The sequence below is a fragment of the Mastomys coucha genome, unplaced genomic scaffold (assembly GCF_008632895.1).
Source record: "Mastomys coucha isolate ucsf_1 unplaced genomic scaffold, UCSF_Mcou_1 pScaffold21, whole genome shotgun sequence".
In the NCBI taxonomy this organism is placed as follows: Eukaryota; Metazoa; Chordata; class Mammalia; order Rodentia; family Muridae; genus Mastomys; species Mastomys coucha.
This window is the reverse complement of record NW_022196904.1, coordinates 189,825,638-189,840,248: the sequence shown is the minus strand read 5'-3', so window position 1 is coordinate 189,840,248 and position 14,611 is coordinate 189,825,638. Positions and strand designations below refer to the sequence as shown.

General features: G+C 46.0%; 1 protein-coding gene and 1 long non-coding RNA gene across 5 annotated transcripts in view; one reads left to right on the top strand and one right to left on the bottom strand.

Annotated features, from left to right (window-relative positions):
- The window catches only part of Gfra1 (GDNF family receptor alpha 1), a 220,214-nt gene that overhangs the window by 148,062 nt on the left and 57,541 nt on the right, over positions 1-14,611 (top strand). For all 4 annotated transcript variants that reach the window (XM_031390836.1, XM_031390835.1, XM_031390834.1 and 1 more), the window contains one exon: positions 7,730-8,066. In XM_031390836.1, the coding sequence (XP_031246696.1) occupies positions 7,730-8,066 (337 nt within the window). The remainder of the gene's footprint in view (positions 1-7,729; positions 8,067-14,611) is intronic.
- Positions 7,960-12,077, bottom strand: LOC116104044. The gene is made up of 3 exons (XR_004123681.1): positions 11,811-12,077; positions 11,240-11,314; positions 7,960-8,060 (listed from the first exon to the last, which is right to left on the bottom strand). It is a non-coding gene; the product is annotated as an uncharacterized LOC116104044 (long non-coding RNA).

The window sequence follows — 14,611 nt, the reverse complement described above, 5'->3', positions numbered from 1 at the left end:
TGGGCCTAAGTTGTCAGTGTCAGAAGGCCAGGTATGCCTGGGCCTAAGTTGTCAGTGTCAGAAGGCCAAGTGTGCCTGGGCCTAAGTTGTCAGTGTCAGAGGCCATGTGTGCCTGGGCCTAAGATACCACAGTGTGAGAAGGCCAGGTGTGCCTGGGCCTAAGTTGTCAGTGTGAGAAGGCCAGGTGTGCCTGGACTTTAGACTTTCATTTTTTCTCAGCAATGTTTTGTGATTTATGCCATCGTGTATATTGAGAGTGGACCTTGTTTCTTATCCTTATTCCTTGATGATTCTTCATTGCCTGCCTATTAGGTTGTGCTCCTGTCAGTGGATGCATGAGCCATTTGCAGTCTGGGGTTATTGTCAGGACATTATCTGGTCATAGTTTGAGGAGTTCATACAGGAGAATGGACACTACTCCGCGGCACTCACCAAGGCTTCTTCGGCTCCCCCTCTCCCTCTTTTTAAAATTGTTATTGTGACATACATACATGTGTCAAGGGTTTACCATTTAGGGTTAGACAAGTTGTGCAGGGGCTCACGCTGTCCTTGTCACTGTGAGGTCCTGTTTGGGCAGCCTTATTGTTGAGGTTGCGTGTCTGGGGCACACCATCAGTAAGTATCGCAGGTGTCTTGGTCCTCTTGCATAGGACCTTCTGATAGTTGGTTTTGGGGTGCTTCTGGGCCTGTTCCACCTCCATTCCCCCTAATCCTATATGCTGTCCTTAACAATGCAACTTTGTTGGTGGTCATTGTCTTCACTTAGGTAATAAGTCTGATTGATTATGGTGATCATTGAGTAGAATGTATGTGTGGTTTGTGGTTTTGTTTGTTTCTTTCAAGACAAGATTTTTCTGTAGTCCTGGCTGTCCTGGAACTTATTTTGTAGACCGGGCAGTCCTTGAACTCATAGAGATAGGCAACCTCTGCCTCCCAAGTGCTGGAATTAAATTTTTGCACTACCACTGCCCAGCTATCTGTGGTTTTTGTAAAAGATTGCCTACGTTTCCCCAACGCTGTTGGACTTGCAGTCCCATATCAGTGCAGGAGAGGCTCCGTACCTGCTCTGCATTTGAAGTTGCTGGTCTTTATTTTAACCATTGCAGCTGCTGAATAAAATGTCTCATTGTAGTTTTATTTTGCTTTTTTAGCATAACTAACGATGTTGAATACTTAGCATGCGATTATTGGGCATCTGCACGTTTATCTTTGTGAATTTGTGTTGAAACATTCGGTGTGTTTTGAAAAGGGTGCTTTCTTTTAACTGTTAAGTTTTAAGCATTTCTTCCTGTTTTCAGATGTTGATACTTTTTCTGATAGGTATTTGTGACTGTCCTGAAGGACTTCTATGTACATTTCCTTATCAGTATTCTTATGCCAGCAGGAAATTTTAACTTGTGTGAACTCTAACCTAGAGAATTTTTTTCTTTGATGTTATTCTATTGCATGGCCTTATAATATTTATTGACTGCCCAGATTATTTTATAAATATTCTAATAAATTCATGATTTTAGCCTTTTTATTTAATTTCTATCCTATATTGACTTATGCGTGCTGTCAAGGGGGAGAATCTGATATTTTTGTCTTTTCCTTATTCTGGTAGTGTTTATTGTGAAGACATTTTCTCTCTCCCCACCATTAGATTCCTTTAGTATTTGTTTTCAAAACTCAAATACCTGTGGGTGCCTGGTGTGGACACCTTGCTGAGCCCTGCTCCGCTCTGTTGTCCAGGCTGTTTATGCCTGTGCTGGACCACACTGACTTTTGACTGTAGCTTTACAGTAAATCTCGAAGCTACTTGAGCGTCTCAGCTTCATTCTCTGCATTATTTATGTTTCCATGAGAATTTTAGAATGCGAATATCAATTCTAAAGCATTAAAGTTTAGAGGTGACTGATGCTATTTATGTTGGGTCTTCTGATCCATGAAAATGGTATACACTTCCATTCATAATTCTCTTTAATTTTTACCAGTGGTGGTTTTTACTTTTCTAGATGTTGCATGTATTCTTATTTGTTACATTTTGTGTTGTTATTTTGTTATTTTATTATTTGTCATATAGGTTATCTGGTACTATTTGTAAGTAGAATTGCACTTTAAGTTGCCCCAGTGGTTATAAATATGAGTTTGTCAGCTGAAAGTTAAACTTGTGTGGGACGCTGACTCTGCACGTGACATGGTTGCTGCATGCATCAGTGCGGCAGTGACCTGCTCAAGACCAAGCCACTCAACATTATGCGTGGACTGTGGAGGAGTGGCTGCCCAGGGAGTCAGAGTCACCCTCATGTAGGGATGTGGCCACTGGTAGGTTGCCCATGTCCCAGTGAGTGGCCCTACATATGCATATGGAATACTCACTGGACTCAGGGCCATTAATAACACAGAATAAACCTGTGAACTCAAGAAGGTACAGTTGACTTTTATATTGATTTAATTATATCTTTGACAGGTAGATTTAGTTATTCTAGTGGTTTCATATATTCTTTGGGATTTTTGAAGTCATCTGCAAATGGGCATGTTTTGGGTTGTGTGTGTGTGTGTGTGTGTAGTGCTTTCTATTTATTTCTGTTGCTTTATTGCAAAGGTTAAGATTTCTTATACAGTACTGAGTCTCCATGGTCCTTTGTTCCTTTGTTCCTGATCTTAGGTGGGGACATTATTTAACTGTAAGATATGGTTTTATCTGTGTGTCATGGCTACTCTTTCTCAACCTGAGGAAATCATTTTCTATTCTTAGTTTGCTGAACATTTATTTGTTTTAAGTGAGGGTTGAAATTCACTGAATGCATTTTGGTTTTACCTACTAAAATACTGCATTTTTCCTTTCTTCTTGAATTCTGTTTCTGTGGCAGCACGTTGATTTTTAAGCATCAAGCTTATATTGGATCCTTGGGGAAATGTTGTGTTACCTTCCTAACATATTGCTAAACAAGTACTCAGGTTTGGGGAGATTGTTACATCTGTATTTGTAAGGAGTGGGCGTCTGATGCTTGCCACTTTTCCCTCTGTTGGGTTCTTGTGTTTAGATTCTGCTAGTCTCAAGGAGAGGAGAAATATAGTAGAAGTGTTCTGGTTCATAAGGATAAGAAATGGGACAGAAGTCACATATGACCTGCGAGGTGGAAATAAATTAGTTTCGCCCCTCCAGCTGTGCCAGGTTGTACACTTTGGAATTTGTCACAGGTTATAAAGAGCAGTAAGGAGATGGTATGCTGGCCAGGCTTACATATGGCAGAAACCGAATCAGCAGAAAGGGAGGCAGAATCACACCTATGGCCAAACTAAGTTAGCCTTGAACAGTTGGTTCAGTCCTAACATACTTTACTGTTTCCACTTTATACAAAGCTTTTCCTTTAGACTAGTCACACACACACACACACACACGAAGAAGGGGGAAAACTGGGCTGAGGCAATGGCCCAGGCTGCAAAGCATTTGCTGCGTTAGTATGGGAAGCCAAATTCAGATGCCCAGCACACACAGCAGAATCTGTGATCCTAGTACCAGGCTAGAGGAGACAGACAGACAGACAGACATGTTCCTGGCCAGCCAGTATAGTCGAATACATGTGTTCCAGATCCTGTGAGAGACCCTGTCTCAAAAATAAGATGCAGAGCAAAGAGGAAGCCACCAGACATTGCCCTCATACTTTCCCGTGTACACGCAGACGTCTGTGCACACAAATAAACATGTGCTGCATGTACACACACACTCACACACAGACACACACACACACACAACATTAGGGAACACAAAAGTATACATCAGCCAAGTGTTTCTTAAGTATGCGTTACTTCCAGAGAAAAAGAAATCCTATGGGTGTCATGGGTTGTTTTATTACTTGTATTATAATGTTATCTTAGATTTGTAAACAAAAAGAGTCTCTGCTTATTTACACACAAGTATAAAAACAGCACAAATAAACAGTAAAGGTCAGACTTTGAAATCAGCAGGAAACAAATGAATAGCATTAGTTTAATGTAAAGGATGACATTGCTTTGCTGGAACTAAGAGAATTCTTACCCTCAAATAAACCTGCTGCTCGATATGCTCATGGGTTCGTTTTTGTTGGGCAAGCCTGTGATACCTGGTTCATGCAGTGACATTGTCTCTGCCACTGTTGCCTACGTGGGGTTACATGCACTGCTGGGTCATGCATCGCTAGCTACATTCCTTACGTGTAAACCACCTCTGTATTACAGCTGTTTTTGTTTTATGTAGACTTCAGAAAATACCTTTCATTAGATAACACTGCACACACAAAGGTACCATCATCTCTCCTCAAGGGCCTACCCCAGGGGATGTGGAATAAGAATTAGTTACTTTCCAGTTATCATAAAGCATTCATAGGGGAGGAACCCAGAGGACTATAGACATGCAAAGACACAAATTGCCATCCTTGGGTTCGACAGCCCAGCATTAGGCATCTCAAGGGCTCAGGTGTCATCTGCCATCACATGTGAGGCCTATATCTCTTAGCATCACACGAGCTTTGTGGTGATCTATACTGATGATCTCAGCACTCCAGAGGGACCAGCAATGGGATTAGTGGTTCAAGGTTGTCCTTAGCCACAAAAGCAGTTCAAGGCCAGCCCGGAGTGCATAAGGCCATGTACTTAAAAATGAAAAGAAGTTCCCAGGCAGTGGTGGCACACACTTTTAATCCCAGCACTTGGAAGGCAGAGGCAGGAGGATGTCTGAGTTCAAAGTCAGCCTGGCATAGAAAGTGAGTCCCAGGACAGTGAGGGCTATACCAAGAAACTCTGTCTCAAAAAACCTAAACAAACAAACAAACAAAAGATTTAAAGTGAAAGCCATCAGTGTTAACCAGGTCCAGGGACTGTTGTCTGTGTCAGGGCTCACAGTGTCTGTGGTGTCTGTGTGTCAGGGCTCACAATGGCTGTGCTGTAAGTGTGTCAGGACTCACAGTGGCTGTGGTGGCTGTGTCAGGGCTCACAGTGTCCGTGGTGCCAGTGTGTCAGGGCTCACAGTGGCTGTGCTGTCAGTGTCTCAGGCTTCACAGTGTCCGTGGTATCAGTGTGTTAGGGCTCACAGTGTCTGTGGTGTCAGTGTGTCAGGGCTCACAGTGTCTGTGGCTCACAGTGGTCATCTCCCTCTGAGAGCCCTGGATTCTGAGAGTGGAGCTAAGAAGCAGACATATGAAGAACAAGGTGGACAGAGAGTACCAGGCGTGTTTGGTAAAGTGACAGGGCTCTTGAACAGCTGCATTGCTCACCCTAAAAGGCTGGGGTCCCTGCTTACCAGCCTCCACATTGGACCCACAGGTCTTGGAAGGCACAGGCAGAGATATGGACCTGGGTGCAGAAGCACTCCGCTTGTCGTGCCAGGCTGTAATGTAGTTCCCATTTGAAATATTTTCTTAAAACCATTATTTGTTTTGCTTTGTTTCTTTCTTTTCTATTTTTTTAAGACTTTTTTTTTTCTTAGGAAAACTCCTTGAAATTCTGGAATTATGTTCTGTGTCCTTTAGGTTTTTGTTTTTTGAGGTTATGATAAGAATATCTAACATGTAGTCCCCCCCCCCCCCAGTCCGCAGTAATTTAAAAAACGCTTACTACATTTTGATTTATTGTGTGTGTGTTTACGGAGAGTGAGAGAGAGCTATGGTGTGGAGGTCAGAGGGACCCTTGTGTTAGCTGGTTCTTTCCTTGTACTGTATGGGTCATGGGTCACACTGGGGTCATCAAACTGGGCAGCAAACAGCTTTACCTACTGAGCCATCTCAACACTGCTTCCTCCCTCCGCACTCCAAAACGTAAGTCTCAATACAGGATCAGGAACTTTAGACAGATTCTTGTTTGGAAGACCTTTCAACTTGAAGCTGGAATTTTGTTCCTCTTGGATAGCCACTAGCTCCATCCCCTCCCCTCAGCCCAGAACCTTCTGTGTCTGTGAGTTGTAGTGTTTACTGTCTTTCCATGAGTGGAATCACTCTTGCTTTTCCTTCAGATATTGACTCATTCCACTTAGCCTAAGGTCCTCAAGTTTCTTCCATATAGTCATAGCTTGCAAGGCTTCCTTCCTTTGTTAAGGCAGAGTAATATTCCCTGTACCCTTATAGACCCCCTTTCAGCCCCATTCAGCCCACCTGAACCCTTTCCTTTCTTGTCAGTTCTCCAACCTCTTATAATTTCCCAAGTGCCTGCCTTCAACTGGGGGAACATACTGAGAAAGAGAGAACAGGGAGGCACCAAGCCTAAGGAGACTTGCTGGGGAATCTAATCTGTAGGGTGACAGTTTGCTGTGCCCGGATTGCGCTGGATGGTCAGGGGCATAACTGCCTATCAGCTGCTGTGGGCCACCTTATCAGAGAGTGAGCTCTGAAAGGTTCCTTCACTTCACTTTCTCTAGAGAAACTCCTTTGTAACAGTTGTAACCATTACTTCTAAATGTCAAGTAGCCACAACCTACACTCTCTGGAGAAGAGTCTTAGTTGAGTAATGACATTTATCAAGTTGCTCTGTGGGCATGTCTCTGGGTCATTGTCTAGATTGTTAATTGAAGGAATTAACTGGAAGAGGACCCAGCCCATTGTGAGGGGCACCATTCCCTAAGTCTAGGAGTGGGGGCAGTGACTATAGAGCAAAGAAAGCTAGCAAGTGGGTCAGCATTCATTTCTCTCTGCTCTTGGTTGTGGATGTGACGTGGGGAAGCTCTATCAGACCTCATCCTGGCATCTCCTCCATGACAGGCTATGCTCTGGAACACAGTAAGCCCAATGAACCCTTTCTCCTTGCCTTGTCTTTTTGTTAGGGTATTGGTTGCAACAAAGAAACTAAACTGTGAGTCCTGGGCTTAACTCTTAATTCCCCTCTTCAAACATCTCCATTGCAATTGGCCCAGGCAGCGTGTGCAGCCGCCGTGTGCAGCTGCCTAGTGGAATCTGCCTCCTGGAAGCCCTCACCTAGACCAGAGCAGAGCAGCCCACAATGGACGGCACTGTTTTTCCAGACAGCGTGGGCATAGAGCTAGAGCAGAAAGCGGCATATGCTCTGTGGTGTTCTAAAGCCGGTGGAATATAAGTCCAGGGAAATTCTATCCAAAATCCTAGCTGAGTTCTCCTAGCCAGGGTTCACAGAGGCGACATTTTGCATGTGGTGAGTTAAGTGGTAATTGAGGTTTGCAAATTTTTATGTGCTTTATTCTGGTTTTCTTCCAATGGCCTGCGAGCTGAAACTTAGACATGGATTCTCTGGAGTTGCTTCTTCCTGCTTAGAGAGACTGGCATAATATTTTGTCTTCTGGGCTCAAATAACCATGTAATTACTCTGTAATCATATAGTAATTAGCATGTTCTATACGCATTTATTACATAATTATATTCCTGGAGGATTGCATGGCAATTATACTCACATTCACCATATCATTTTATATACTGTATCATGAACAAGTGTGTAATTTGTTACTGTTTTCTTTGATCCTGATTTCCGTTTACCAAGCAGGAACTGAAAACAGTTCTCTAGTTGCCTTGTTTACTGGTATCTGGGCAAGTGACCGAGTACTCATGGCCTGGGTCCATGGCTGTGCACAGATATCTAGGGATTTCTGAAGACGTTGCACACTAACTTCCTCTTTGTTGTGGACCATTATGTTATGAAACTCCCTGAATTCTAGAATGTGCCTGGCCGGGTGAATGGCAAGGCCTCCAATACTGTGGAGTGCACATAAACACACTTGCACTGTGATCACCGCTCTTTCTCTGCCTTGCAGTGGAGCACGTTTCCAAAGGGAACAACTGCCTCGATGCGGCTAAGGCCTGCAACCTGGATGACACCTGCAAGAAGTACAGGTCCGCCTACATCACCCCCTGCACCACCAGCATGTCCAACGATGTCTGCAACCGCCGCAAGTGCCACAAGGCCCTCAGGCAGTTCTTCGACAAAGTTCCGGCCAAGCACAGCTACGGGATGCTCTTCTGCTCCTGCCAGGACATCGCCTGCACTGAGCGGCGGCGGCAGACTATCGTCCCTGTGTGTTCCTATGAAGAACGAGAGAGGCCCAACTGCCTGAATCTGCAAGACTCCTGCAAGACAAATTACATCTGCAGGTGAGTGTGCTGACAGCAGGTGGTTAATGGGCCCCCTGCTCTAGCTGCTGGGCTGCAGGTATCTGTGTTGCCCCAGTTTGGCCAGGTCTTCTGAGTGGATCGGTAAAAGTTTGCCTTCTGCATGTGTGGCAGCTTTCACGGGTGTTGTGCTCTCAACCTGGGGATGGCCCCATCTTTAACTGGGGAATGCCTTGAGGCAGAAGGAGAAAGTCCTCTAACATGAGGGGGCATCTAGGTAAGGTGAGGTAGCTATGTGCCCAATCAGGTTCCCAGGGGCTTCCAGGCCTGCAGAAGAGCTTGCCAAGGACACAGGCTCTTGATCTACAGGTGTAGAAAAATGGAAGAGACCAACCAGACAGTAGGTATCAGCTGTGTTCCAGCCTTTAGTGTGTGTGTGTGTGTGTGTGTGTGTGTGTGTGTATGATGTTATAGAAAACATTTGTTTCCTTTCTCATTTTGACCATTTATTGGTTTCTTTTAAACCTTTGAAGGAGTCCATGAACACATTCTCTGTGGAAAGAGAAGGAGGCTGGGAGAAAAGGAGCTTTCACTAGCCCCTTCCTATCCCAGCCCTCCAGCCACACTGTTGACAGTTTGATGCCTCCTCCCAGAACTGAGAGCTGAATTCATTCACTGTTAGAAACGAGGAGGTGCCAGCAAGCAGAGATTAGCTCTGCACACCATGCTTGATGCTTGGTTCTTTCAGAAGAGAAGGCTGAATCCTGAACGGAAGACAGGCAGGTCACCACATCTGTACCCCAAGCACTTTGCCCTCAGGGTTGGGCCACAGGGGACTTCAGTGCCTCTGTTAAGCTAATTCATAGGTTTGTGGTAGGTGGACAGATGAGTGAAACTGCAGCCAGGTACCTAGTTGTTTTATAATAATAGATTATCCATTTCTAAAGACTAGGGATGAAGAGAAAACATAAAACCTGACGTCCTAGTTCAAATTAGCAATGAGTCTTATTCCGGTGCATGGGACCCATTCTTTCTTTAAAGAAATAGTGACCAAAGGAAAAGTGAACGTCTTTGTATGCATAGCTGTCCTATGCTGAAGAGACTTCTCCCTCAGCTCTTTCTTACATCCATTCTTTCTTTCTGCGTATGTGTGGGGTGTGGGAGTGTTTAGGGTGCACATAAACATGCTCGTGCATGAGCACTGAGGCCATAGGCCAGCCTCCGATGTTGTTTCTCAACGCTGTCCACTTTGTTTCTTGAGACAGTGTTTTTTTTTTTACTTTACACAGAGCTCACAGGTTCAGTAGGGGCTAGCTGGCCAGCAAAGCCCTGGGATCTGTCTGTCTCTGCCTCTTCTGCTCTGGGAATTCGGGTGCACTTCACCAGGCTTGTCCTTTTCGTGTGGGTTCCCAGGCTCTCTTTCAAACCCTCTTGGTAGAGATTTTCTGAGGATAATGGTCACACACCTGCGTGTGGCTCTTTGCTTTGTTGAAAGAAGTGATCTGTTGCTCTGGGAGAAACTTGAATGAAACTTGACAAGGGTCACACAAGAGTTTGTGTGCAGAGAGGAGTTGCCCTGTCTCCCAGCCACGATTCCCCCAGGGTCATCTTGGGAGAGAGGGATGCGATGGAATGTCCTGAGATGGGGTAGACCACAGCAAACCAGGAGCCCCCCCGGGATGGGGGAGGAGGAAGCAGACACAGCTAAAGGCAGGATGGGTAGTGATGGAAGCCTGGCTTTGCATGAATGGCTGGGAAGTCTCAGGAATTCTAAAGAACCCTGCTCCCTTTGAGCATAGAGGATTTCCCCTGTGTGAACAGGACTTCATTTCCAGTGTCTTCTTTGGCTTAAAACCAGGCACTCCCTCCCTAAGACATCAACCCTCTCAGTACTAGGTCTGAGGATGGAAGCCTGGGCTCTGAGCAGGAAAGGATGTCAACAGGTCCCAAGCGGAGACTGGATCGGCATCTCCACTGAGTAGTGGCTGGCCAAGGGAGTGAATCCCTCCCTTCAAAGATTTATATTGCACATGGCTTCCAGGGAAAGTCTGTGACATACTCACAGGCCCCAGAAGCCTGCCGTGAGTGGCAAGCTTATATTCATCCCCCTTCAACTCCTATGCCCACACTGCCGTGGCTAAAGACGGAATCCCTGCGCTGTTGTAAATTTGTTTTATGAGATAGGGCTCCCGTTCAAGTAGGGATGAGAACTGGGAATTTGAAGACTTGGAGGTCTCTGGGGAAGTGGCTGGAGGAACCTTGTGGATAATCCGGTGGATTGGCTGGCTGGAGGAACCTTGTAGATTAGCTGCTGGCTGCACGGGGGGCTCAGACTTAACCCCACACAAGAACAAGCTCAAGAAACAGAGACACTCCCATCGCTAGGCATAGACTCAGCTGATGGAGCAGAAATGGAAATGGACTCGAAACAGGATAGTCCTTACCTAACCCTGAGTGTCTCAACCCTATCAAGGTCAGAGTGGTGGAGACAGAAGCCACACACACAGTGAGTCCACACACAGTGGGGTGGAAGACCTGTAAATTGGGTGACATCTGGAGGTGGCATTCGTACTATGGTCTCTGCTGCCCTGGGTAGAGCTCAGAGACTTTGAGTGTCAGAGCTAGGCTTATCAGGGAGCCTAGCAAGGGAAATTTATCTCAATGTGATTGATGAGTTTTATACCCTGCCTTGAAGCTTTCTTGGGAAGGCGACATGGGGACTTCCCTGGTATTACCCCTTGTTAGGTTAGTTAGCCCAGAATGTCTTTCCAGAGCCTGAGCTTATTATTCATAATTACCCCCTCCCTTTTCAGTGTGGTAAATGTAATTTGAGCCACTATGTTGGCTTTCGGTGTTTGCTTTCAGCAGGTTTTATTAATCTTGTCTTTAATTTTATGCCTTTTATTTCATTTCTTTGGAGCCCTCCCTGTACCTACACAGGGCAGCAGCTGGTAATGGTTGAAGCCTGGGATTCTGTGGGCTCTCTGCTATAGTTAATCACCCCTCCAGCCACAACCCTGGCTCTGTTGTGATGACTGAAGGGGCCCCAGTGAACACCCCCAACAGGAAGAGTGGCGGGAGGAGACACCACATATTCCACACTGCCCCCTCTGCATGTTTAGACTTTCCAGAGAGCCCTTCCTGGCTTAACATCCTTGCCTATCAAAGAGCTGCTCAAGCTGATTAAAACTACCCTGCAAGTAATGTTTGCCTACTGTGGCCTTGAGGTTTCCATCAGGAGGGTCCCACGGGTGCCCCTGTATAAACCCCGCCTCTCTTCAGCCTTGTGCCTTCAAACAGATAGGAAGCAGAGCGACCTGAGGTCTGTGGTTTGCCTCTGCTTTTGTTTTCTTTTCCTTCCTTTCTTCTTCAGTGAAGCTGACAGGCTCCTTCCCTCTTGGGGTGGTTGGGAAGGAGCGAGCTTGACTGTTCAGGCCTCCAAGCTTCTCTGCGGCAAAGCTTGCACTCAGGTGTTATCAGATGGCTGTGATGAAATCTGAAAGCTTTGTGCTCCTCCCCTGGAGCACCGCTGCTCCCCTGGAGCCACAGAGCTCACATGCCAGCTTCCCTCTCCTTACTTGCCTTTCTGTCTGGAAGGCTGACAGTACCTAGTGTGGCCTCAAGGAAACAAGTCCCTCATCCCTGATGCAAATTACATTATATACATTATTTAAATTTAGACTCTGCCCACTCCCTCCCTTCCCCCACAACACTCCAACGTTCAGAGTGAGCTCCGCTCTTGAGTTCTGACTCAGGATAGCAGAGATTTGCTTCAACTGCTCTTACCTCTCTAATTAGTCACTCGGGTGCTTGGCTATTCTCATTGCCAAGAGAATCTCCTCTTGAGCTTGCTGCCCCAGCTTGTGTTGAAGAATTGCAGAGATGGTTTCATCCTCATTCCTCTTCCAGTGCCAACCAAAGAGGGAGCCGGGGGCTGCGGAGCAAGCCTTGCGGGGCCCTCACTGCCCTCTGCTGCTGTTGCATGGCTAGGGCTGCAGTGATCTTTCTGTACATGCAGCAGAAACATTACAACATTGGATGTCCGAGTAGTCAGAAGGCATTGTGCTTCAGGGGGCTGGGTTCTTGGGGATCCTCCACCAGAGCCAGCCGTCCACCTTGGAACGTGCTCCTGGTCCCCTTTTGCTTGGCAGCATGCCTCTAGAGGGGGAGTAAATGTCTCCTCTGATTTCAGCAATGCTGGTCTACTGGTCGTGGCTATCTGCTTCCTTCTCGACTGTTCTGGTAACGTTGAACGCCAAAAAGATGAGGAGGCTGGGTATGTGGAGCCTGCCTTTAATCTCAACACTCCGAAGGCAGAGGCAGACAGGTCTCCATGAGTTTGAGGCCAACCTGATCTATACAATAAGTTCCAGGCAAGCCAGGGATACATAATAAGACCATCTCAAAAGAGATCATCTGGGGTTAGAGAGATGGCTTAGCTCTTAAGAGTACTTGTTCCCCTTACAGAAGACCCAAGTTCAGTTCTGAGTACCCACAGGGGGCTCGCAACATCCATAACTATAGGTCCATGTGCTCAGGATCCTATAATTTGGTCAAGCAAAGTTTGTAATAGAACCAAAATGGCACCTGTCCCTTGGTACAGCTCCAAAAGAACAGTGCAAGCGATTTCTGAGCTGCCCCTATTAATGCCTCCTTTACCACACTCAGGATGACCCTCCTACATATAAAAGATGTGTAGCATTGTTAATTTCTCAGTTGGGAAAGCATGCCACAAATTTCTGCTCCAGTGACTTGTTTAGTCCAACAGTGGTTGAGCACCTGTAAAAGGTAGTAGAGATGGGGGCTGGAGAAATGGCTGAGGTTAAGAGCAGTGTCTGCTTTTTCAGAGGTCCTGAGTTCAATTCTTAGAAACCACATGGTGGCTTATAATAGCTATAATGAAATCTGGTACGCTCTTGTGGCCTACAGGCATACATGCAGATAAAACACTGTCTATATATCTATCTATCTAAATAAACAAACAAAGCAACACTTTAAAAAAAGTCAGAGAGATGTTTACCTGGAATGAGACCTTTTTTGCACAGTTTGAATAGGTATGGCCCCATAGACTCCTGTGTTTGAATGCGTGGCCCATAAGAAGTGGCACTATTAGGAGGTGTGGCCTTGTTGGAAGAAGTGTGTCACTTAGGGGCTGACTCTGAGGTCTCCTACCCTCAAACCCTGCCTAGTGTGGAATCCTGTCTCCTAGCTGCACGCTGCCATGCTTCCCACCATGATGAGAATGGACTAAACCTCTGATACTGTAAGCCAGATCCACTTAAATGTTTGACTTTATAAGAGCTGCTGTGGTCATGGTATCTTCACAGCAACGGAAACCCTGACTAAGACACACAGTAAACCGCAGGTCCTAGAAGTCGAGACTCGGTCTACTTCCCGAGTGTAAGCACCTGTGATAAAAACAGAACGCGGCATCGTTAGACCCGGACTTGTCTTGACATGTGGTTAAGTTCGAGAGAAAATGGCTGAGAGGATAATTAATGCCTAAAACTAGATTAATTTGGTAGATTGATTTGCCACTTAATTTTATTTTACACTGATTCATTCACAAATGGAAATCAGCAATTAGACAATGCAAACTTTTGAACCATGGAAAGAATGGTTCGGGAATACAAGAGAACACAAGTAAAACATTTTCCAGTCCATTTGAACAGCTTTCATTTCACATGAGTACATGAGGGTCTTTAGCAGTGCGTTCAGAGTGCCAAACATTGGGTTTTAACACGCCCCACCTGGGAGAGCAGTCTCTCCCACTTGTACCTGTCTGTGTGACACAGATCTTGAAGACAGGGCAAGGATCTCCTTAAATACCCACTACCCCTTGCCTTTGGCTCTCAGGTGAGCTTAGCATGTGTTCTTCTTCGAACCCCCACCCAGGGATGGATGAACCAGATACAGTCTTCTCTTCTGCCTTCCTGAATCTCTCTCCTTAGGCAGAAACCACAGTAAAGCATTTTGTTTCTCCCAGAATCAATAGCTTTAGGGGAAAAAGAAAAAAAGATGTGGATGGTTTGCTCTGCTTTCTTCTCTCTGTCCACTGTTGTATACACTTGTCAAGCTCAGGATCTCTTCTGCCCCTGCTTGGGCCTCTCACCATCACCACCCTCACTCAGTATGTCCACACCCTTCCAAAGTCACTCTCTCCACTCAGCCTGGAGACAGGAAGACTCCTAGACACCTTTTATTATTTTGTATATAGTGTCGATATCTGGATCTGGAGGGAATCTTGGCACCAGAGCTGTCTTTCCCATTGGTGAGCAGGAAAGCAAATGAAAGGAAAATGTGGATGAGTGAAGCCCAGGAAGCCAGAGAGGGGCCTCTGGGTAATCACACGGGAGTAGGTGTTCAGATCATGGGTGGCTAAGAAATAGAGACCCTGAAGCGGGAGGTGAAGTTGGAGACAAAGGAAGCTCAGTGTGATTCAAGACAAGACTCAGGGCCTGCAGCACTCTGCTAGGTGCTAGATTTTATCCTTCAAAGACCTAGAGAGAGATTCAGAATGAGGCCAGGTGGGCAGGGTCTGGAGAGGAGGCCAGGTGGGCAGGGTCTGGAGAGGAGGCCAGGTGGGC